The sequence below is a fragment of the Varroa jacobsoni genome, unplaced genomic scaffold, assembly GCF_002532875.2.
Source record: "Varroa jacobsoni isolate VJ856 unplaced genomic scaffold, vjacob_1.0 contig01214, whole genome shotgun sequence".
Taxonomy (NCBI): Eukaryota; Metazoa; Arthropoda; class Arachnida; order Mesostigmata; family Varroidae; genus Varroa; species Varroa jacobsoni.
In genome coordinates, this window is record NW_019214598.1 from 71,958 (window position 1) to 93,716 (window position 21,759).

At 42.8% G+C, this 21,759-nt stretch overlaps 1 protein-coding gene and 1 long non-coding RNA gene across 4 annotated transcripts in view; one reads left to right on the forward strand and one right to left on the reverse strand.

Moving 5' to 3' along the window:
- The window catches only part of LOC111271883 (tetratricopeptide repeat protein 39B), a 61,351-nt gene extending 39,874 nt beyond the window's left edge, over positions 1 to 21,477 (forward strand). The window contains exons 6-12 of the mRNA XM_086973091.1: positions 1,141 to 1,240; positions 6,353 to 6,530; positions 13,113 to 13,332; positions 15,135 to 15,417; positions 17,065 to 17,176; positions 18,688 to 18,805; positions 19,189 to 21,477. Of these exons, the coding sequence (XP_086829217.1) occupies positions 1,141 to 1,240; positions 6,353 to 6,530; positions 13,113 to 13,332; positions 15,135 to 15,417; positions 17,065 to 17,176; positions 18,688 to 18,805; positions 19,189 to 19,582 (1,405 nt within the window). The 3' untranslated portion in view covers positions 19,583 to 21,477. The remainder of the gene's footprint in view (positions 1 to 1,140; positions 1,241 to 6,352; positions 6,531 to 13,112; positions 13,333 to 15,134; positions 15,418 to 17,064; positions 17,177 to 18,687; positions 18,806 to 19,188) is intronic.
- On the reverse strand, positions 953 to 16,441 carry LOC111271885 (uncharacterized). 3 transcript variants are annotated; one of them, XR_002687194.2, is made up of 6 exons: positions 16,308 to 16,441; positions 16,077 to 16,117; positions 14,226 to 14,480; positions 5,442 to 5,817; positions 2,581 to 2,697; positions 953 to 1,360 (listed from the first exon to the last, which is right to left on the reverse strand). It is a non-coding gene; the product is annotated as an uncharacterized LOC111271885 (long non-coding RNA). The 3 variants fall into 3 exon arrangements; XR_015315520.1 differs by having other exon boundaries at positions 16,077 to 16,441; XR_002687195.2 differs by lacking the exons at positions 14,226 to 14,480; positions 16,077 to 16,117; positions 16,308 to 16,441 and adding an exon at positions 9,114 to 10,325.
- Positions 21,478 to 21,759: the final 282 nt, after the last annotated feature.

The following is a 21,759-nucleotide window of genomic DNA, read 5'->3' on the forward strand; positions in this document are numbered from 1 at the left end:
ACTTGTAGATGCAGCGTTGCAGGAAACAGAAAACGGTCGGGCCGCTGCTGTTGTTCTTAACGTCGTTCGTTGCACTGCAGAATGTGAAACTTAGAGGCAGCCTCGCTATTGCGTCGAACAGTGTCATCGTCTTTTGTTTCTGGAGAAGAGAGTTCGCTGCTGCTGCTGCTGCTGTTGTCTGCTAAATCGCTTTGGGCTGGTGGGATCTGGGGAGTACTTGGAAAAGCTCGTTAGAGGACTCACGTCTCAAAGACCGGTTTGCAAGCCTATAATAACGGCGGCGTACGACTGACAATGGAGCAAGTCCGATGGAATTTGAGTAGGTTGTTCTGAGTGAGTGCACGGACTATCCAGAGAAAGATAAAAAAAAAAAACAAGCGTAAACATGGTTGAATGTCGGCGCAAATAGAGGGCCCGGCCAGCGACCTGTGCAGAAATTCCTGATTACTTCTGATAAGTCTGTGTACAATGCCAAAAGGCCATGTTGCAAAAGCAACAAGATAAGCAGTTTTGTCTGCTAGCACGAACTGTGGGATCGGGTCGACAGGATTACAAAGGCTGATATGGGACGGAAAAGATATTCGACTGCATCTGAGCCGTATGCCAACAGTATCTAGTGTAGCACAAATGACAACAAACCGTTGAAAAAAATCAATCGGAACTAACGAACATAGGAGGTGTTGTTTTCTAGCATAGTAATGTCAGGCCATATACATGTTTAGCTAGGTGAAAAAGGTTGAGAGAACTTAGGTGGAAAATTTTGACCCCTCCGCGGTATAGCCCGGATCTTGAGTCATTAGACTATTATCTGTTTCAATCTCTGCAGAACTTTCCGAATTGCATTGGTCTCTTTTCAATGGAAAAGTGCAAGAATCACTTGGCAAAATTTTTTACCACAGGGGTTATCTCTATAATGATAGCATTATGGTTTTAACAGAGAAATGACAAGGTGTTATCGATAAGAATGGCTCATATTTATTAACATTGTTTCAAACTATAAAGTACGTTTTTGCTTCAATTTTGACTTAAAGATAATCGATTCTTGTTTCGACACTCCGGCAAATAAGCGACTAGTATAAGCTTTATTAAAAAATATCACGTATTCATGTATTACTTGCATTACTGCTATATTAATTATAGGGAGTGTATGCAAATGCTGGCAACGCGAAGTTGGGAGGATTCCCGTGAGAAACGGCACTTCGAGAGCGGCGTCCATATGGGAGTTGGAGCCTTCAATCTGGTAAGTTCCCGAACGCGTGTTTGCGAATCCCCTATTTCTTAGGCATAAACGTGCCAAACGTGTCAGGGTGTAACGCTGGATTATCCTGAACGGACCTCAAAACGCTGCCAGCTAGATACACTGTGAACAAGACGTCAAAATAGATATGTGAAATCGAAAACAAGGCACTTTCGACTGTTACAGGATTAAATAACGACCTAAATGATATTTCGCGGCAAATTATCTTGATTGTCGCGCGACGCTAGGCCTTTTTATTAGTCAAGAGCTCATAATACTAACAAGAGGGCATAGCAACCTTAAAAGCAGCGCTTCTAGTGCTAATAAATTGCGGGGTGACAGATTGTCAACATCGATGACACCCCGAGAGTAGTTTGTTTATGCTATTTATGCGCGTAACAAATGCGCGGACTTGTCGTGCTGTGTTTGAAGTCACTTCGGTGTCCCGATCGACGTCCCCGTAAGCTCGATGTCATGGTTTGAAGCGATTAGAAACTTAGCGAACAGTTACTCAGAATACTCGCGAATATAACAAGGGTCAAATTATTATACGCTTACATCATAAATCGCTTGGGCAACAAAGTCTAAGATAAATAAAAATAAATTTTTCTCTAAGCGGCGCGTTCTCAATTGTTAAGGTACAAAACAAAGCAGTAGTTATGGCTAGTTGTTTCGCTATTCGCTGTTGTATTCCTATATGAACTGACTGTTTGATATTAGGAATCAGTATCAACGTAGTGGGCGTATTGGTTTTGTTGATTTTCCTTTTTTGTAGAACACCCCGAAGCTGTGTAGATTTTGGGTGATTTCTGTCAGAGTCACTCAGTTCTTTTTGAAATGGGTTAATTACATCGTAAAGGGCGGACACTAGCATTTCTCCAGAACTTATAGGGCCTAATGCTACTAAAAAAGTTTGATGACTTACGACTTAGGAAGAGGTTGAACGCTGTTAGCTGGAAGTAAAAGCTGTTTCTTTCTGCTATGTCTGTTTTGCTTGCTTACTGTGGTTTCACACAAATCTTGCGATTCTTGTTTATCCTAGCACGCTGACCTCTGATGAGCTGATAATAACCGATTCTATATCCCTCAGAGATTGCTGTCGGATTTAGAGTATCCGGCTAAATTACGATGTGCTTTGGAATCGGAAAGCTCTGACAGTTTTCCCGGAGAGGACAAGGAAATGACAGAAATCCAAGAGCAAAACACAGCAGAGTAGAGAATTTCGCAGGACTCGTTCACAGTGTCCAGCTTACTCATATAGTCACTGGCTCCTAATAGATTTTTGCTCGTCGTCTGACACGACTATGACAGCATGCTATGACGGCACAGTTTTCTCTACCTACCTCCGGGATACTTGTGAGATATGATAAATCGCTTGCATGAAATGTACCGTCATTCTTCATCGTCGACAGGTGCCAAAAATAATTCGGGGTGTAATGATGTCGTGACGGCGTTATTTTCTAAAAAGAAGAGAGGGATAGTACAGTATTAGAAGACATTTCACGCTAACTGCGACCAAGTGGCAGGGATTATAAACAAGCAAAGAGAGAGAGAGAGAGAGAGAGGGAGGGGGGGGGGGGGGTGAAATCCGTAAGCGTCACGTACGATCTGCGATATTTTCAAGTCGGCAGTCGGCGGAATATTTGTGCGGTGGACTAAAATGGCCTGAGTGATAAAGTGTTCAGTCACGGTCGTTACGGCGACGATATTGCAACACAGAGGGATTGTTATCGATGGCGGACTTTAAATTTAACTAGATTCAATCGCATTTTACTGGGCGATTACTGCAACTGTGTAAATCACTTATGATCCTTATCCTTAAATCACTTAAGATCCTGTGCGATAATTAGGACACATCGGTACTAACACTTTTGCTAGCAGATATGCAAAAAAACGCTAACAACTTATTAATTTACTAGTATCATTCTGTTGAATATCGATATATTTGCGTAGTATAAAGTATACCCGAACCGTGATGGCTCACTAATTGTATAATTAGCGATTTAGAACGACGTCGTAACTCATATTATATGAAAACATAATGTTGAATCAAATTGTATAATTAGCTTAAATGTATATATATATATGTTCATGCGCGTACACGGAACTTCGCAGTACTTGACGATGTCGCTTAATGAACGAGAAAGTTTTTGTATTTTGAGATACTGCCACTGTCACGAAATCCAGAACATGACTTAATGTACCGTTGTGTCCTGTTTCGATAATGATGTCTACGTAAATTCGGTTCTAAATCGTTAAAGATACATATATATTATATTATAGTAGTGTAGACACGTAATTCTATGCTAGTATGATTAGTAGATAGATAGATAGATGGTGAGTAGCTTGAAAAGCACAAAAGATGTAGCTCAAAAAAATGTTTAAATGCCTCGTAGCCCATAGAAATGACTTCCACTCTTTATCTAAACAGCTAATTATCAAGTGTTCATGGCTTGATCCGCATAAGATGCAAATCTGTGCGCATCTTCATATAGCATTGATACATGTAGCATCTACGTGTTATTGTAATAATACGTCGACCCCAACGTGCGTTTCTATCCGGCGTTTGTTGCTGGTTGATTTACCCCTTTACAATTGGCACTTGTCTGCTTCGTTCCCAGATGTTAGACCTTCTCCTGAACGTGAAACAACTACAACAAGCCATAAATAACGGAAAAGCACGTCCCCCACGCCATTGTATTTCCGTGCGCTCCGTCAATCGTTACAGGCAACTGCCTTAAAACGGTCTTCCCTTAATTCCTGCCTAGGGTCGTCGTGTAGCAACGATACTGCCTACAAGAAAATGATCACGGTGTTGACGCACAATGGCGCTTCGTGACTAGCCTGAGTCCTTCCAGATCGTCCTTTCTTTGCTTGTTTGTTTTTGTTTTATCGTTGCATCTCTACGCCGCACGTTACCCTAGCGAATTTTCTTCTATACTGAACGAGACTTTAATCGGAATCGTTTTCGAGTGCAGCCGTTCCAACTCACTCTCTCGAGGTCCATCAGTCCAATTTTCATTCGTGCAATATTATCCGGTTAAAAGCGCGCGTAAAGCAGTTCCGAAGAACGACAACCAGCTGCTACTCTTCCTATTGTAAGTATTGTGTCCTTTGTCGATGATTCTTGTGCTCCTACTAAAAACGCTCCTTATGGCAAACATACGGGTAGAACAAAGCGGAAGTGATGCCAATACTCTTACGATAGGCATCACAATATTGAAGACGTGATCAGTGTCGACGACAAGCTCTCAGCCAGCTCCGATGGGAACAACGAGTGACGGCTCTCAATGGTAATGGCGCAGTCTTTGCCGACACCAGCAGCAACCGTAGAAGCCTATTGTTCGCCTTTGTTTTCCTACGATCCGCATGTCCGACTCTCTCTCTCTCACCAATGTATGTCTGTGTTCGTTGACTACCTCTTATGCTACATGGTAAAGAAGAAAAAAGATATTCGCTATCGCTGGGCGGAATCGGTGGCGACAACGTCGATTGAGCGTCACAGAGCGTCGTCGATGCTGACTTTCGCCATATTACTGTACGTCAATGTTAGGTTGCGATGTATTCGCAAGCTTGGTAAGCTTAATATTCTAAGTACCGATCGTTATGTATGCCACTAGTACATCGCCAGCACTCACCAGCATCATCAACTCTTATAGCACGTCATGACGGGCGGCCGAAAGAGGAACTCAACAAAACAAATCAATTGCCGCCACCCTCTCGTCTCGGCTATAGCCAACCGTTAGCTAACATTCGTGAGCTGACGAGTTTACGCCGTTAATTTGGCTTCATTCCTCGCTCAAATACAACAAGACAACAAAGCCAGTTGCATTGTGCATCAGGTAAACGGTCAGGCAAGTTAAAGTAGCTGAATGAGAAAACCAAGCCGTCACCGGTGATTGACACAAATCGCCGACACTTTGCCTTAGAGCTTACCCGCTACTGTTTTCCCGAGCTGGGCACCAACATAAGGCAGATGATACGTACACACTATGTCAGTCATGATGCTGAAAAGGCGAAAAGGGCGTGTCTCTATTGCTACTACGGTTGTTCTAGACGTTGCCTCGGCCGCTACTTCATCACTTCATTTGTAACATGCATTGACGCGACAGTGGCGTTCAGGCGTTTCTACTACGGTCATGGAGACAGAGTTGAGGAACGAAAGCAAGTACGTATCGCACATGTTCTCTCACAGAACACTCACCGTCGTCGCCTCCGTTCCCGAAATTCCTTTTGCCTTTTTCTACGATACTTTACTGAGCCTTCGTGGACTCGAAAGCCGCTGTGGTGTAGTCGATATCACTTCATTCCTATGATGAAAGCATGTTGTATTCGGCGTCACAACAGGCATGCCGAAACTTCGAACATATTCTTTGACCTTTTCGTTACCTTGTCTATCTCTGTCGTGCTCTGTCGATCACCTCTCCTGCGGTACCGTAATAGTAGTAACAGGACAAATTTTCATCGCGTGAGAAGTCGAATGATGCTGAGAAAGTATTGGCAGCTGCTTGGCTGCATAGGCAGTACCAGTAGGCTGTAAGCATTCTGTCCCCTTGGCAACAAATATCCTGCGGATGCCCCTGTAAAATTTAGTGACAAACAGAGATTACATCTGATAAGTGCGTGCATGGCAAAGAGCTATGAATAAGTAGCATAGATAAACGTCGAGCATAGCAGCTCCATTGTTTGATGTTTTTCCGTCGCTACCTTGGCTAGCAGTGCGCAGGATTGCCGAACTGCTATTGCTTATGAATGATAAGAATCGTTAAGTTATAATCAAACAACGAGGCGATCTGTTTGGCTAATAAATTCCAAGATACTTATACGAGATAGGTAACTTCACCGTTAAGTAAATGAAAATAAGAACTATGGACGTGACAAACACTTTACTGAGAACCTATCAGAGTTAATTTAACGCGATATACCCATAGTGTAGTCAGCCTATTGTATTTACGATCTATTATACAACCAAGGGTTAACAGGTGGCCATTTTTTTCTTTCAATTTGATTTAAGTAGAAATTTAGTAATTTCTACTTAATTTTTCCCATACCCATCGACTTCTAATAAAATGTGTCCTGTCATTTCTTTTGCTTTGCCATTGTGGCACATTTCAGATGATTTCTCAGCTGCCAACACGTATTCTGAAGCTGCTAGAGTTCATCGGCTTCTCAGGGAATAAGCAACTCGGACTACAAGAGCTCGAGATCGGTTGCCGCCAATGGGACACGTTGCGCGGTCCTCTTTGTAGTATTGTCCTAATTACCTACCATACTTTCATCCTTTTTATCCTCGGTACGTATACTTATACCTTTCACATTCTTGCCTATGCAATATACAAAAGGAGAAAGCTAACAAAGTAACGTAATAACATAATAATATACGCAGCAGGAATTATTCCTATTGTCTAAAACTTCTTCTCACGTTTAGCAGACGCCGCGCAACATTTGATGTTTTCTCTATCGCCATCACACGTGAGCCGGATCTGAGCAGATCCTTTTCGTCGTAGAATATTAGAATGAGTAAATTAAAAAACAACAACTTGACAACCATCCACATCCCTCAAGATGTAACCATCATCGCTAGCGCTTCGCCCGGATGTTTTCGATTGCATACTCCAACGTCCTTAGCTGCCCCTACCTAATCGGCATGTCCCAGTCTATTTGATTGTGACGTCCTATATTCCTGTTTTCTTCTTCGAGATGTCTCCAACGCGCCATTGTTCGGATGCTGAGTTTTCCCCTATCGTTCGGGCTAGGCCAGATGTTTTCGTCGTTTCCCGGATCTACCTCTAAAGATACGAATCGCCCCCCCACACCGCCAAGTTAGCTCCACTCGATTCGACTTAGCATAGGCGATATCGCTATCATTATTGTGCCCATTTTCCATTCCCCGGGTTCTCGACTACGGACATATAACGACGCCCACGATGACAAACAATGCAGCAGTAGCAGCCGGAATGACGGCGAAGCCAGTTCCTCGCTTAAAGACGAGTGCACACTCGAACGACAAAGTGATCAGTAGGCGTATGTGCTTTTTCGCGGTTTTCGTTGCAGGTTGCTTGTTGTTAGTAGCTTGTCGTTGCTAGTGGCTGGCGGTTATTTTGGCTGAAGTCGTTAGCTGACGGGCTGCGCGGATACAATGAATGGCTACAGTGATGCACAAAGGCTAAGGACCTTTTCGATTCGGCCGATGGTCGGTTGGTCGCCTTTTGTTAAGGACAAAGGCAGATGAAAGGAATGTTGAGAGTAGGAGTATCAATGGTCCGACGGGGGTCAGACAATAGGTGAATGGCAAAGACAGCTATTGCAGCGAAACGTTTAACGGTTGACGTTGAGTTAATGCATAAATGTACTCCGAAGCAGATGCCAAGTGGAACGGGTGCGAAAACTTCGGAGGATCGACCCCGATCAAAATAATCTGACAACAACGATTATCAGAATGATATCGATCATGCCTACCATGTGTGGGTTGAAAGTGTTGTATTGCTACAGAGGCAATACGCCTAAGAGTAGACTTTCTCGGAGTATTAAGAAGAAAGGATTAGAACAAATGAATAGAAAACGTGTACCAGCAGAAATAGTCACAGTTAAAAAAAAAATTGCATGAAGCTACTACATCTAAAGCAAGGGACAAAATTTTATAGTGTTTATAAGGTTAATTGAAGTTTTCTATTTTTGAGCATTGATTGCCTCGTTTAGCGTATCACGTATATTTTTTCAGTCGAGCAAGAAGATTTCAAAATCGAATAGATTAAATATTAACCGAAAACGGCATAAAAAATATATGAAGTTGGGAAAGCTTTCATGGTGTGAAATGAACGGCGGGGCTAGACTTCGTGGTCGAACAGAAGCGCCAGTTCTATTTTTGTTAGCTGTACGTTTGCGCTACACTCTGGCCTATCCGATGCATACGCTATCGTGCATCCTATAAATTATGCATGAATATTAGCGCCACTATCGTGTGGCTAGTCACCGCATCCTGAAACGTTATCATCTTTCCGCACGAAGACAGCTTGTGCTCTGTGTGACGTTGACGCGGTGCAGTTCAGTGTAGTATCTCATTTTATTGATGTAAGCAATTACGGTTTCATATACGATAGCTCATTTATTAGTTCATGTAATCGGTCTGTTCCGCTTACAGGTAGATTAATATTGAAAATTTAAATAAGACGCAACAATGTAATTGACATAGTCTAGATGAGATTATGCTTTTTATCCCTTCTTGAAGTCGACCATTTTTAGTTAGATACCGATCTGCTTTCTACGTCCACTGTGGCGTAAACACAGCATTTGCACCGAAGGCGAAGATTCTAGGCACTGCAAGAAAAAGGCCAGGGTATGGATAATAGACCGCCATAAACGCTACAAGCGCATTTCTTGGCTCTCGAAGCCCCTATCGATTTCGCTACCTCCCAAGTTCCTTCAAATCTTCTACGTTAAAGAAATGCAGCATTTACTTAACAAGCAGCCACAGTTTTAGGTAGAGATTTATTCTGGCCATGGCATGCCCCTTGCTCGATTGATTGGTGCGGTAACTTACACTGTCGATCCGTCAAAGCAAATACCAAATCTACTGTAATCTCGGCCTTCTTTGGCTTACCAGTTACCTGCACGATGCAAATCTCTGTCCTCGCTGTTAGCGAGCCGCAGCCTGCCTATTTCCATATTTTTCCTTCCTATATCTATACATATTTGCGCTTGTGGTATTACCTTGGACGCTTTTTATGACAAGCTGTAGTTATGCAGAACCGCTCCAAGGGCGTATCTCCGAACTCACTTTAGAACAATAGCGATGCATGTCTGTTATCTGATGTTGGGTGTTCGGAATTCTGTAAGGCTGTTCGCCCGCATTTGCTCCATCTTTCTTCCCGCTTACCCTGTAGCATCTCTACGACATGCGGCCTTGTTCATGCAGACTGTACTGAAGAACGCTCTCTTGCGCTCATTTCGCCTCCTGGCCCTGATTTGTCTCTCTAAATGTTTTTCAACCCCAACAATTAGTTCGCTGCATCCCCGCCGTCCTGCGTTGCCTTACAAGGCAATCCTGTTCAAGCCTGCCGTGTTCTTACGGCAGTTCCACTTGCGTCTATGAGTGTGTACTTAAACCATGGGCACAATCATACCAGTTCCGACGATTCCTGTCTCTTTGCTCGAGCCCAGAAAAGTATGAGGACACCTGCTACTTCTAGCATTTACTTCTGTTTTTTTGCCGCCGCTGAGGCAAACAGCCAGCTGCCTGCTCAGTCGACTTGCCGATCGCATTCCGTACGACAGCTATCTCCGAAGCACAAAACTGACAGCGGCACGTGCCGATATTTTACAACGTAAAAAATTGTAGTTTTGAGAGGTAGTTGCCTGTTCTGCATGGCATTTTCGCTTCCGAGGCACCAACAACACAGGTGTTCGCGGCAATATGACCTATTCGTTCAACTGAAGTCTTCCGACATGCTGTAGCTAACTAGCTAACCATTATATCTACGCTTGCAAATCTCCTAGCTGCTTGCGGCTTGGTTTTTGAGCTTTTTAGGGTTCGAAAAGCATAGCGGTAAGCAAAGGCATCGGGAGAAGCCTTAGGGATCAAACGCACGTATCAGACGTGTATAGAAGTACGTATATCTATATATATATATATAGATCCGTCGTATATATATATAGATGAATCCGTTCAAGCGCAGCCATAGACCCAATTTTCGCGGCCACAGGAACAGTGGTATTAGTAGCTGGGGTTGAGTCAGTCGTGGTGGTAGGGGCGGTGGCAGCTGCAGCAGCTGTTAATCTAAAGAGACTCGTCGTTTTGTGTTTCACGGAGACCGGCTGGCGTTTTGGCGTTCTCTTGCTTAGGTTAGGTATTCCTCGTGTGGGACGTTGTTCACTTTGGCTCAGTCGGTACTGTGCCAGCTGCCGAACTTCGTGCTAAGTTCAGCTTCTTTCTACGGGCCCTTCTCCGCGTGGCTTGGCAGCCCGTTTTTCTTCTCGCACATCCTAAGTTTGACCCGGAATTTGCCGGCTTGCTATTCAGCATCCGCTTGCGCAGATGCCTGCCATCGTCGCCAATCTTGTCCCATCTTGGACTACCAGGCACCACCGGAGCAGCTTGAAGCCAACGCTACCGCACGATCTGTAACAATAGCACAGATGAAAATACAGAAAACTTCACTGAGTAGCTGCGGAGGCATTTGCAGTCGTAGCCAAACGAACATGATTGTCCGAGAGACAGAAGTCAACTGCAGACAGTGCTTAAAGCAGAGCTATGCATCATGAATATTGTGCACGTTTTGATCATCGTTTCTTTATTCCACCTCCCAGATTCCTAGCCATCTTCTCCAACTCAATTTTGATGAAAGCTCTACATCAGCAAATGGGCGAACGAGGAGGCGTCTGCGCGACTGTTTGTCGTTATCTGGTATGCGTTCCTTGGCCCACATAGATGAGGAACTAGGTCTCGTCTGTCCTCAACGGGCGGCGGTACATCGGTTTTGTAAGGCTACCATAGTGAGCTATGAAAGGGCAGTGAGCACATTTGCTTTGAGTGTGACAGATTAGCGCCAGGTTCCCGTGATAGCTTAAAGAGCAACGAATTTGGCCACTGATTAAAGGATCATTAGTGGCCTAGGTTCGAATCAGAGATATACTCCAAGAGCAGAAACACAGCTGGAAACCAGCCATCTTTGGGACGCCGAACGGCGGTGCCAAACGTAAGACTCGAAACGTTCAGATTAGCATCACGGGGTTTTGAAAAGGGTGCGATTCTTGTTCAAAAATTAGATGCCTGGTGGAATCTCCTGAAAGCATGCTGGTACTGATACGAAATATGTAGCCATATTTGCATCCCAATGTATTGGGTTGGCGACTCTGATAGAGCAAAATACGGGCAGCTAAGCCAGCTTATAGCTACGCACATAATAGTAAATCAACGGAATTCAGCAATGACAAATAGTAGGATTGCTATGTACGAGATTAAACAGTGTTTAAACCGTGACAGGTATAAACGCACTGAACAAAGAAGGAGACTTAAGATCAGAGAATTCAGCTCGTCTTATTTTTTAACCTAAGGGATCGTGCGTAGAAGTATCCGTGCTTTTGAATGGGTCCTACTTTTGAATATTTTTGAGGAGATCATCGCCATCAGCAGAATGAACTGGACAGTCAGCAGTTGATATTCCAGCTTCTCGTACACAGGTTCTCTCCGTCGTTCGTTTTTTTTCTCTATATGTCTATTGCTCTTGAGTCTACCCCTTTTTGAAAATGTTTTATGGGCATTATAATAGTTTTCTCTGGCTGGCGCTGGCTCGGCCTTCACTGCATCGCCTCTCAAGGGGTGTTCCTTGATGCTCGCCGCCCTCCTGTCTACGTTACCGTAGCCGAATGATAGGCGGACCGCTAGCCCGCGAGTGAGTTAGTTAGTTCAGGATACACACTGAACCGCATTCCTCGAAAATGCCTACCAGGACCAAGTTGCCTTAACTTCCGGAATTTCGCGTCAGCCTTTCTTAGGTTTTACCCACGTTTTCAAGGGTATATGGTCTCGATCTTGAATGGTTGGGCCGTGCTCATGCTGCTACCCAAATGCATTTGGTCAATATACGGACATATAGTACGTTTTGTACTATATTCGCGGCTTATTATATCTTGAATTGGCAAAAGCCTGTAGCTTTTGAAGGCTTTATTAGAGAGAATTATGGCATGATAGAATACGATGTAATAATACTAATAATCATAATAGTGAACTACCTTATACTCCTCAATTAGTGAGTCTCTGTGTATATGAATGACCTATTTTTTTATTTGGATTTTTTTCTGTATAGACTTTTGCCAGGTAAAAGTCACGGTGAAAGCGTCATGTCTGAGAAATATCACGTTTATGTTAAAAAAAAAATGTAAAACACGCTTCTATATATTCTGATTCAAACCGAAAAAACAATCATTTTGAACAAAGTTTCTCAACAACAAGTGCTAACTTGTTAGCATAGCATTGTATGTGTTGTTAGCTTTTTTGTTTTCGTATTTTCGAAAAAACAAAAAAAAAAGAGGTCTTTTTGATTTCCTGAAAGAAACTAAATGTGGGGTCTCTTTCATGTACGATTAAAGCTTTCTAGAGAATAGTAATGTTCCCACATCGATTGATTTCTCAACTGGCCTGGTATCATTCCGAAAAAGAAAATCTGTTTCAGCCTAGGATAGCGAAATAACGACGAAGGCGTAACAAGTGAGATGATGGGTTAATTGCAATGGATATATGGTCTAATTGACACAAAGGTATGGAGCACCTGCTACAAGATCTTAAGTAACTAGAAGACAATCGTGGGATACCTGAATTAAAAAAAACTGAACAGTCAAAGCAAATAGCGGAATTATCACTGCAATATTATTAAATTCCTCAAATAAAGCAGCGCAAACAAGTATTTTTTTTTGGCTAAAACCTTTACTTATTCAAATTTCCCAACAATATTATATATAATGATTTTCCCTGTGCAACTCGATGACTCGGGTCAATGGGTTTCCTGTAGCAAGCTGATGGAAGAGCTGCAACAAAAAAGGAACTAATAGTGAAACAAAAGTAGCTGCAACAGAGTAACCCAACATTCGGGTTTAGATTAAGCAAGTAAACCCGCTTTAGATTATAACAGAAAAGTTAGCATGATAGTCTTGGATAAAGGCCAGTTGCATGCATAGTAAAAATCACGTGCGTGAAATGTATGAATCAAGAACTGATCATGACTCTTTATAGGTAAAAGGTTAGTGAATGTTATGCATAAATGGTGATATTCGTAAGGTTTCTCGGACACAAATCACGTGGTAACGGCCATTCAGGCCCAGTTTTTGTGTATTTTGCTCATCTGTTGACCTTTGTTTTTCCATTGTTGACCCTTTATAGGACTTGGTGACGGCGATCTCGACCTTTCTCAGGAATTGGTGACCGGACTTTTAAAGAAGTACCCAAACGGCGTGCTATCGATGTTTTTCCAAGCCAGGCAATACCAAGTTCGGGGAGACATCGACAACGCGATCCAAGAATACAGGAATGCAATCGCCGCCCAAAACGAATGGATTCCTTTTCACTATATTTGCTATTGGGAACAGCTGTGGTGCTTTACGTGAGTCCTGCCTTGTTTTTTCTAGCGCCGTTGGTCGTTATAGCTTGGAACACTGTGCAGGTTAGAGGATAAATTTATAGAAATTTGCGGTCGGGTAGATTGTTGTTCGTGTACAGTAAACACATAGGGGTCTTTTGCCCCATGCGTAGCAAATATAACATTGATTTAGGTCATTATCGGAGATAGGAAGTGAACACTGATGTTTCAAATTCGTGGGCCGTCCCGTGAAAAATTGTCCAAGGCTCGGTTTTTCATCTATTAGGGTTCGGTAAGATGTCACTCATAGGGCTAACACGGTGACTAAGTGCCGACCAATACATAAGTGGGCATACATTTACAGAACGCTTTCCGGTAGAAGTACTCTTTGAATAAATGATCTTGTTTTGAATCGGGCCAACCATATTCTGGCACCTAATAATTAACCGAAATGTTTGCCGTGCACAAGAAACTTCCTTTCGTATCCTCCACTATCATGCATATTGAGCAGTTCGTATTTATACCCTGGGCAGATTTCCCTATCATATTTACGATAATTATTTAATAATTGGTAATGACACTACTGGGGGTGTATTTGTTTGCATATTATTATTATTATTATGCAATTATTAGAATAATGTTGAATTGCCAGAGACAACTTAACATAAGAATCTCTTTAGGATATTGTAATTAATTAATGTTGCTCTTTATTTGTGTCTACCTAAGCGGCTTCGGCTGTTTTCCATTGGCACAATGTCTGTTGTCCCTAGACCCCCAATTGGACATCAAGTTACACTGGAAAGTAATAAAGGCGGAAAGGGGAAGTTGGATTAGAAGAGAAAATGATGTCAGCGAAGCAACTGGCTTGGATTTCGACCCATATAACCCGTAATATACAAATCGTGCTAATATGTTACCTTATCTCCGACGCGTGGTCGAAGCAAGAGAAAAATAATAACGCCACTATGCCACTTTAGGGTGAAGTTACACAGGCCTATCTTGTCACCGTCGCGTCTACCGTTGTTTACGATCAAGCGTAAATCGCAAACTGATAAGGCAAAACAAACACTTGTTCTGTTTGTACGTAAATCCGTCGTACACAGTCGCTGCATGTGAGTGCAACGCAGCTGAGAAAATCCATCACGTATTCGGCGACGTTCTGATGACTGCACCTTTAAACGGCAAAACGAAGAATGGCAGGGTGAAGCATACAAAAATTTCATAGATTCCCACTGATATCAAGTTAGACGTGCCTAGTTATACCAGAAGATGGCATAGACTCAGTGTACGCAGTACGAGTTTTTACTCACGATATGGCCACTCAGTATTTCAAAGGAATATGTCGTACGAAGATTTACGTCCTTCGACGTCTAAGTAATAAGTAGTTTTCCGAGCAAAAGGACGTCATTTGTGTATAGACGCAAATAGAAAAACTAAGACGAGTAATGCTGTTTGTAGACGGCGGCAACAATATCACATTCATAAGTATACTTTGCGGGTCCTAAATAAACCTTACAGTCGACACCACAAGAGCACTTGATTCTATCATACTAGCTAATTAATAGTGCTAATGAAAGGGCATCGACTTCATATTTAATATGGCGCTAATTTCGCTGTACACAGTTAGGTGTCCACAAATAAGGTTTAGTACGCACAAATCCCTCTCGAAGAGACTATCTGAGTGAACGAAGACCATATCACCCTCTTTTGCTCCTCCAAATACAATCTTCACATTGTCAGAACAAGAAGCACTCATGTGTCTGGAGGTCATACTGGTGGTCTTCTATGCAAGTAACCAATCGTTACATTTCTACGACGATTTTCAGGTACAAGGGTGCGTGGGATGACGCCATTAGGACCGCGGACATCCTGCTGGATGGCTGTCGTTGGTCCAAGGCATGCTATCAGTACATACGCGCCTGCTGTCTCTATCAGAAGATGATCGAAGAAAATCGACCAGAATTGCTCGACGAAGTGGTAGCTAACATGCGTGCCGTGCCCGCTCTTAAACAACGCATTGCCGGCAAATCAATCCCGATCGAGAAGTTTGTATGCAAGAAATCGGAGAAATTTATCGAGCAAGGAAACCGGCTTTTGTTACCTGCTATCGTACGTACAGCCAATGATATCTTTGCAAGTGTTAATGCGTATATTACAGGCACACATACGTGTACACACCTATTTAATGATAATCTTGAACAGCGAAGTGGCACGAAACACAGTTTAAAGGTTACGTTTATACTTCGTAATCACTAGTGCAAAAACGCTGGCGGTGTTCTCCTATGCAAACATCGAATGTCGTACTTTTTGTTAGAGCGGATTTTAGTTAGATCTCGGTCGCATCTCGATTTTTGCGCGCCGAAAATTATTAATTTCATTTCACAAGTGGCTCATTATTTTCGAAGTAAAAATCCGGGCGACTTTAAGAAACAACTAGATTACATATTTATCAAACAATCGTATCTAATCATCATGATCGTTGAGTTGCTTAGCTGAATCTTCTTTATTATTGTGCGAAGAGTACGTGCGCCGCTAAACAGAGCGGCTTTGGAAACGTCACTGTTACTAGATGAATGCCTGCTGGAACCAGCAGTAGCGGCAGCCACAGAAACTGCAGCAAGTGTTTTCAAATGCATTTGAACACCTTAGAGTTTTACTAATACATACATTCTTTCTGTTACGCAAGGGAAAAGTGGAGCGCCACAGCGTACTCTCGGTATAGTGCCATACTTTCATGCTCTCTAATTTAGCTCTTTCGGCTGACGTACCTTGCAAATAGGTCGAGAACACGCTGCCCACTCCACCAGACCTGCGGCCCAGCCCAGTTCAGCAGACGAGTTGGCGGTTATGGTGGTGAACCAGAGAGAACGGATGTACAAAGTTCATAGCATAGCATTAGCTTCTCCGCTTTCGTGTGCTATATGTAAGGAGTGTTCGTATATGTGAATATTAAAGAGTGTATATATGCAAGCTATACTTTGCTCTCAGCTGGTGCTCACAGTTTCTTTCGGTTAGCCCGCTTCTGTGTCGCCTTTGATCTTTCCTTAGACGTCCACCTTAAGCCTGTACTAATCTTGGGAGTTTGGTTCGCGTTAAACTGAATAACCGCACTGGCAGGCGATCAGAAGCGGAAAAAGAGAACGAAATACAACGGTAACTCGCATTAGAAATCTTTATGTCATAGTAAAAACAAAATTTAGCGAGATTCGCTCAGAAAGGTCAGAGAAAATTTCTTGAGAACATCACTTTCGACATGCATACGCTTCGTCTAACATCTGGGGGGCAATTCAGGCATCTGTGTTGACCTACCTCGTTTGTTAACGGGGATTTGCTAACATCTACCTAAGCTGGCCTCGTCTCTTCGATTGAAACATTTAAATTGTTTTAAATAGTCACATAATTGATTAAATGTAATATCCTCTATAGGTAAATAAGTAACATAACAGAACAAATATTCAGGTGCAAAAACGTGTCAGTTGTTTTCCTATTTTTCAGGCTGTCGCTTAAATTATACGTATTTACTTGTAGATGTTCTCCGTAGGCTGATCGGTTTTATTTAGCTTATAATGGCTGTTCCGGCTAGTTTCAGATCGATTTTCACTTGGGGAGACTGCACACCTAATAGAAAAGGAACAGCAATCGTTTGACGCGGAATTTCGGATAAGTAGGGTAGCTCACATTTAGTTCTGCTTAACACTTCGTTCTCATATGCTTGCTCTTTTCTGCTTGCTGCTTTGTGTTCGTACACTGTTGCAGGAGTTGATGTACACGTGGAACAGCTTCCCTATGATAGGCAAAAACGGACAACTTCTCCTCAGCATTCTCGGAAATATCGAAGCTGAATTGCCTCGTGTCAAACAGCTAAAAGGTAAGACTGGGAATATTGAATAGGCATAGTTATCTATACAAAATGGGTGAGTGTTTCTTTTGATTATAGCTGGGTGTTTCAAGTGGCCTATCCCCATAATGAAACGGCAAGAAGCTCGCTTACTAAGCTTAGAGACGTCTGATGTGATGTGGGTTCGAAACCTGACTTGAACACGTTTTTTTTTTAAGTGCTGGAAGCCAGCCGTCTGAAGCAACACTTTACGACAATACCAGATTTAAAACTCCAGACGTCTGCTGGAAGCGACCTCGTGTGCCCACAAAAACAGCGGACATAACCAGGTCTCTCACAAAATCACTGTTTATTTCTTAAAGTCAACCAGATGGGCTTTCGATATAAGGATCAGTTTATAATAGTTCCCAAATACTTTTTTTTTTTCTATTAATTTACACCCGATTTTAACGGATCGGCGCACTTTTTCAATTTTTTAAGAACAACATGCGTTTGCAACATAGATACGAGACTGTAAAAAGACAAGTAATAAGCAACACATAGTGGTATTTTTTAATGACTGACTAAATTGAAATATCAACAATATATACTTGTTTATGCGTGTACACACTTCTTACTATTAATCTGCCATTCTGAACTCTGTACTTGGATGCACTAGTCATGATCCGATCTATCCTAGGTATTTACATCAGCCAATGTCCTTTCCTCGACTCATAGCATCACCGTAGCAAATTAAACACGGTAGTTAGCAGCTGCATCGTTAAAACCCTCGCTTGGCCTCCGGTAGTGGTGGATTCCAGATGCACTTATTGATAACGTCGTTGTAACAGAAGTAAGAGTTCTGGAAGCAACACATGGCTCCGTCCTACATAGACACCCACCTTATTCCTCTGTTTCCGCGAGTGAAACCACTCGCTCTTGCTACTAAAGCGCTGCTGCGTTGTTTCCTTATATATCCGGCCACAGTGGCGCTAGTGGATCTATGTGATTAGAACGGCAGAACCAAAAGGCTTGCGCTCGCCAAAGCGAGGTGAAACTTCGCTGCCTAATGGGTCTGCTATGATATTGCTGTTTCTAGCAAAAAACCTCATCGAAAAAGTCGTAACATTTTCATCTAGAGTAGCGACCGGTCTGGGAGCTCAGACTAAACTGGGTCTGAACACTTTTCGAGAGCGGAGTAGATGGTCTGGTGGACTGGACAACGACGCTTACAGAAGTGCGTTTCATCGCAATAACGATGACTTCCAGGGCTGATAATGGCTCTAAAGGACGTAAAGGCATAATGCTACTGAAAGTTGGTCTGCGCCTCCAGCCGGCCAAAGGAAAAAGTCAAAATTAGACGCCCAATTAAGTAACCAGTGACAATAAAGGTGTAGGCGGTTAGGGATTAGGTGATGCCGTAAGTGTTGTCGTCGTCGTCGAAGATGATTAAGCTGATGAAACCACTATACAGTGACGATTTCGAGTAAAAGTGTATGCATACATACACAAACGGATACAATATTTGGCGGGAATTTTTTATTCTTTTTCTTTGTTTGCAGATACTGAGGAGAACTATATCGACGACTACTGTCTTGCGGTACTCCTGAAAGGTGTCTGTATGCGTTATATGGGACACAACCTGCAGGCCGAAGAGTGCTTCAAGGAGGTCCTTGAGTAGTAAGTATTTACATGGATTATATGTGTTTGGTGAATCCTCGTTGAACGGATTAACCCAACACAGTTGAAAAAAAACGAGGATTCGTCTAACTTGCTGATTGGCTTTTTGGCTCGGAAGTATAGAAAACGTTAAACCTGCGAAGCCATCCTTTTTATCCTCTAAAAAGATAAACGAATATTTCGACTGGCAAAAGCTTTGTACCATTTTGCATTGGGTCGGTTTATAGACAAACAATTGGTGCTAAAACTATACACCAGAGTTTATTGATCGACTTATGTTAGAAAACTGTCTCTTGAAACAGAGTAACAAGGCATCATAAGCTTCGATACGGTTTTCACTCGCCGCGTCTTCTTTTCGCTTGTGTGTTTCATTGCCCCAACAGCGAAGCCCAGATTAAGGACGATACGTACCTGCCCCCGTTTGCTGCCGCTGAACTCGGCTACCTCTTCCTTAAGCAGAACCAGTTCGAAAAGTCTCGCGAGTACCTTGACATGTCCCGAAGTCAATATCATGACTATCTGTTAGAGTCACTCGTGCACTTCCGTATTCACTCGGCCATCAAATCAATGAAGAGTTCCGGCTTTCTCTCAACACCAACGACACCATCACCTAATTCATCTCCATTTTCCTCGCCAGTTTCCACGCCCATGCATCCAGGATCCGTGATCGGGGACTTTCCCTACATTTCGACCAGCCCAGGCGTTCCGGAGAAGTGTCCACTGGGGGCTAACAGCATCAACAACAACACCAACGCCGTACAGACTGTCACCGAGTAGACGACAGATGCGAGAACAACTCGAAACTTCCAAATCCACAGTATCAATGAGAGCAACTATAAATTAAGAATTCGGTTCTGACACCGGAAGTATAGACATCATTATAAAAAGAGAATTACAGGAGAGTACAGACACCTTGAGCGCATGTGTCTATATCAGCCAACAGAACGGCTATATTCTAACATGGTACTTAAGCGTTGGTCGGCTCGCCCATACCGCCGATCGGAGCACTATAAGTGCTGTAATCCGTATGATGGATGGCGTAGAGATCGGATCTCGGTCTGAGATCGATTTGGTATATCTTTCGGCGGATCGGATGAGCATATCCGCGCCGGTATGCGCTAACCTGATAGCTACAACGTCCTGACTTGTTGCCTTCTCGTCTACAGCAGGTATAAATCGCCGGTTGAGCAGGGGCAATCTGTTAGTCAGTGCGCGCGGGCCTTGGGTGCTCTTAGTGTATGTGAGTCCAACATTTGTGAATACGGTAGAGATGATTGCAGCGAACAAATGACAATATACAGACGAGAAAAGCTAACCATTAGTATAAGCAACTACCACACGTTGAACGGGCGGCTTTCGTCATTGGCAGGAAAGAGGTCAGAAGTCGCAGACAGGATCTGAACGAAATGTGTTAAACACTCGTTTCTATAACAGATTAACAATAATCGCGTTTCTCGCAACGGTTCAGACAACGCCGCCTGGTGGGGCGGAAGGGGATACGCAGGGATTTCAGATGCGATCGAATGTTCCTCGATCTTCCTTTCGAAGCAGTCGTGCACTGTTCTAAGTGATAGCTAGATAGAGATATCCGTGAGTCAGCCGCTCTCGGTGAGTGACACACTTTTCGTTGGACAAGAGCTCGCCTTCCTCTTTTGTTTACCATTAGCGAAGTCGCCAGCTCCGACTGTGTTGGTAATTTTCGGTCACCTGGGTATGCACAACTATAAGCTATAGCAAAGATAATAATACTGATAGCCGAAGAAGTAGAGCAGACGACGATGACACCAACATAACCCGTCTTTTATGGACAAAGTACACATTAGGAATTCATCGCGTACATCTTACATTTTCCACAGGCTCATTTACTTTATCAGTAAACGATTTACAAGGATTAGTATGATTGCTACCATACAAAACGCTCAGTTGCTTGGTTCACGCTGGGTGTTAGGCGAATTCTATTGACAGATAATTTGTCGAGAGTGAATAGCTTGCTGTTAGTAGGTTGCTCACGAAATTCAGCCTTATAATCGAAGATAATAAATATAGTTTTCATGAAGTGATCATCTGTACTGCGAAAACTTTTAAGATTAAAGAACTTAGTAAATATCGAGAGGTCACCTCCCCGGCCGTCTAGTTTTTGTGTAGTCTAGACGCAACAGACACGTACACAAGAACACGCTGGCAGGAATACAGCTCTCGGTAACAGATCAGTAAACGAACCTAATCGCATTGAAAATCTGCTCGCACGCAGCCGCTGGGTCTAGAAATGTCGTACCGTTTTCCGTAATCTGTGCGAAACGTCTATATCCTTATCGGTTACAAACACACAATGCCTATGTTCAAGTTATGACACTTGCGGCACTCAAAAACCGATAGGTAAAAAAATCACGTGAAAACAACTATTACCAAATATAGACTGAATCCAATATTGACCGTGTCGTACTTTCGTATATATATATAAATATAAAAAAGAAACACATACAGTACTAATCGTAGATGAGCATGCATTTATCATTGCTATATTTAACGTTATCGAGATTATTATGCTATGACTGAAGTAACCGTCATTCGACGATACTTCAACATTGACAAAGGTCAATATATAATGTATAGTTGCTTAGCACAGTTCGATATTATATTATCTAGAAGCGAATAAAGACTGAGTAACGATATATGGGTGATAGTTCTTACGCGATTCAACGGTAGATATAACTGTAGTGCTCGAAGGTGACAGTAGAGTCTAATGCTGATAGCGAATCAGTGGTCAAAAATCAATTCATATGCTACCGAGGTGCCTTCTCTTAGCGGATACTATTGATAGCGTTGATTATTATTAGTAATGGTAATATTGAAAAGAACTGTTCGTGTACGCCAGGGAGTCGTTGTCTTCCTGCGGAAGCAACGCACGCAATAGCTCACCCTAGAGGCTGCTAACACAATTAAGTGCAACAACA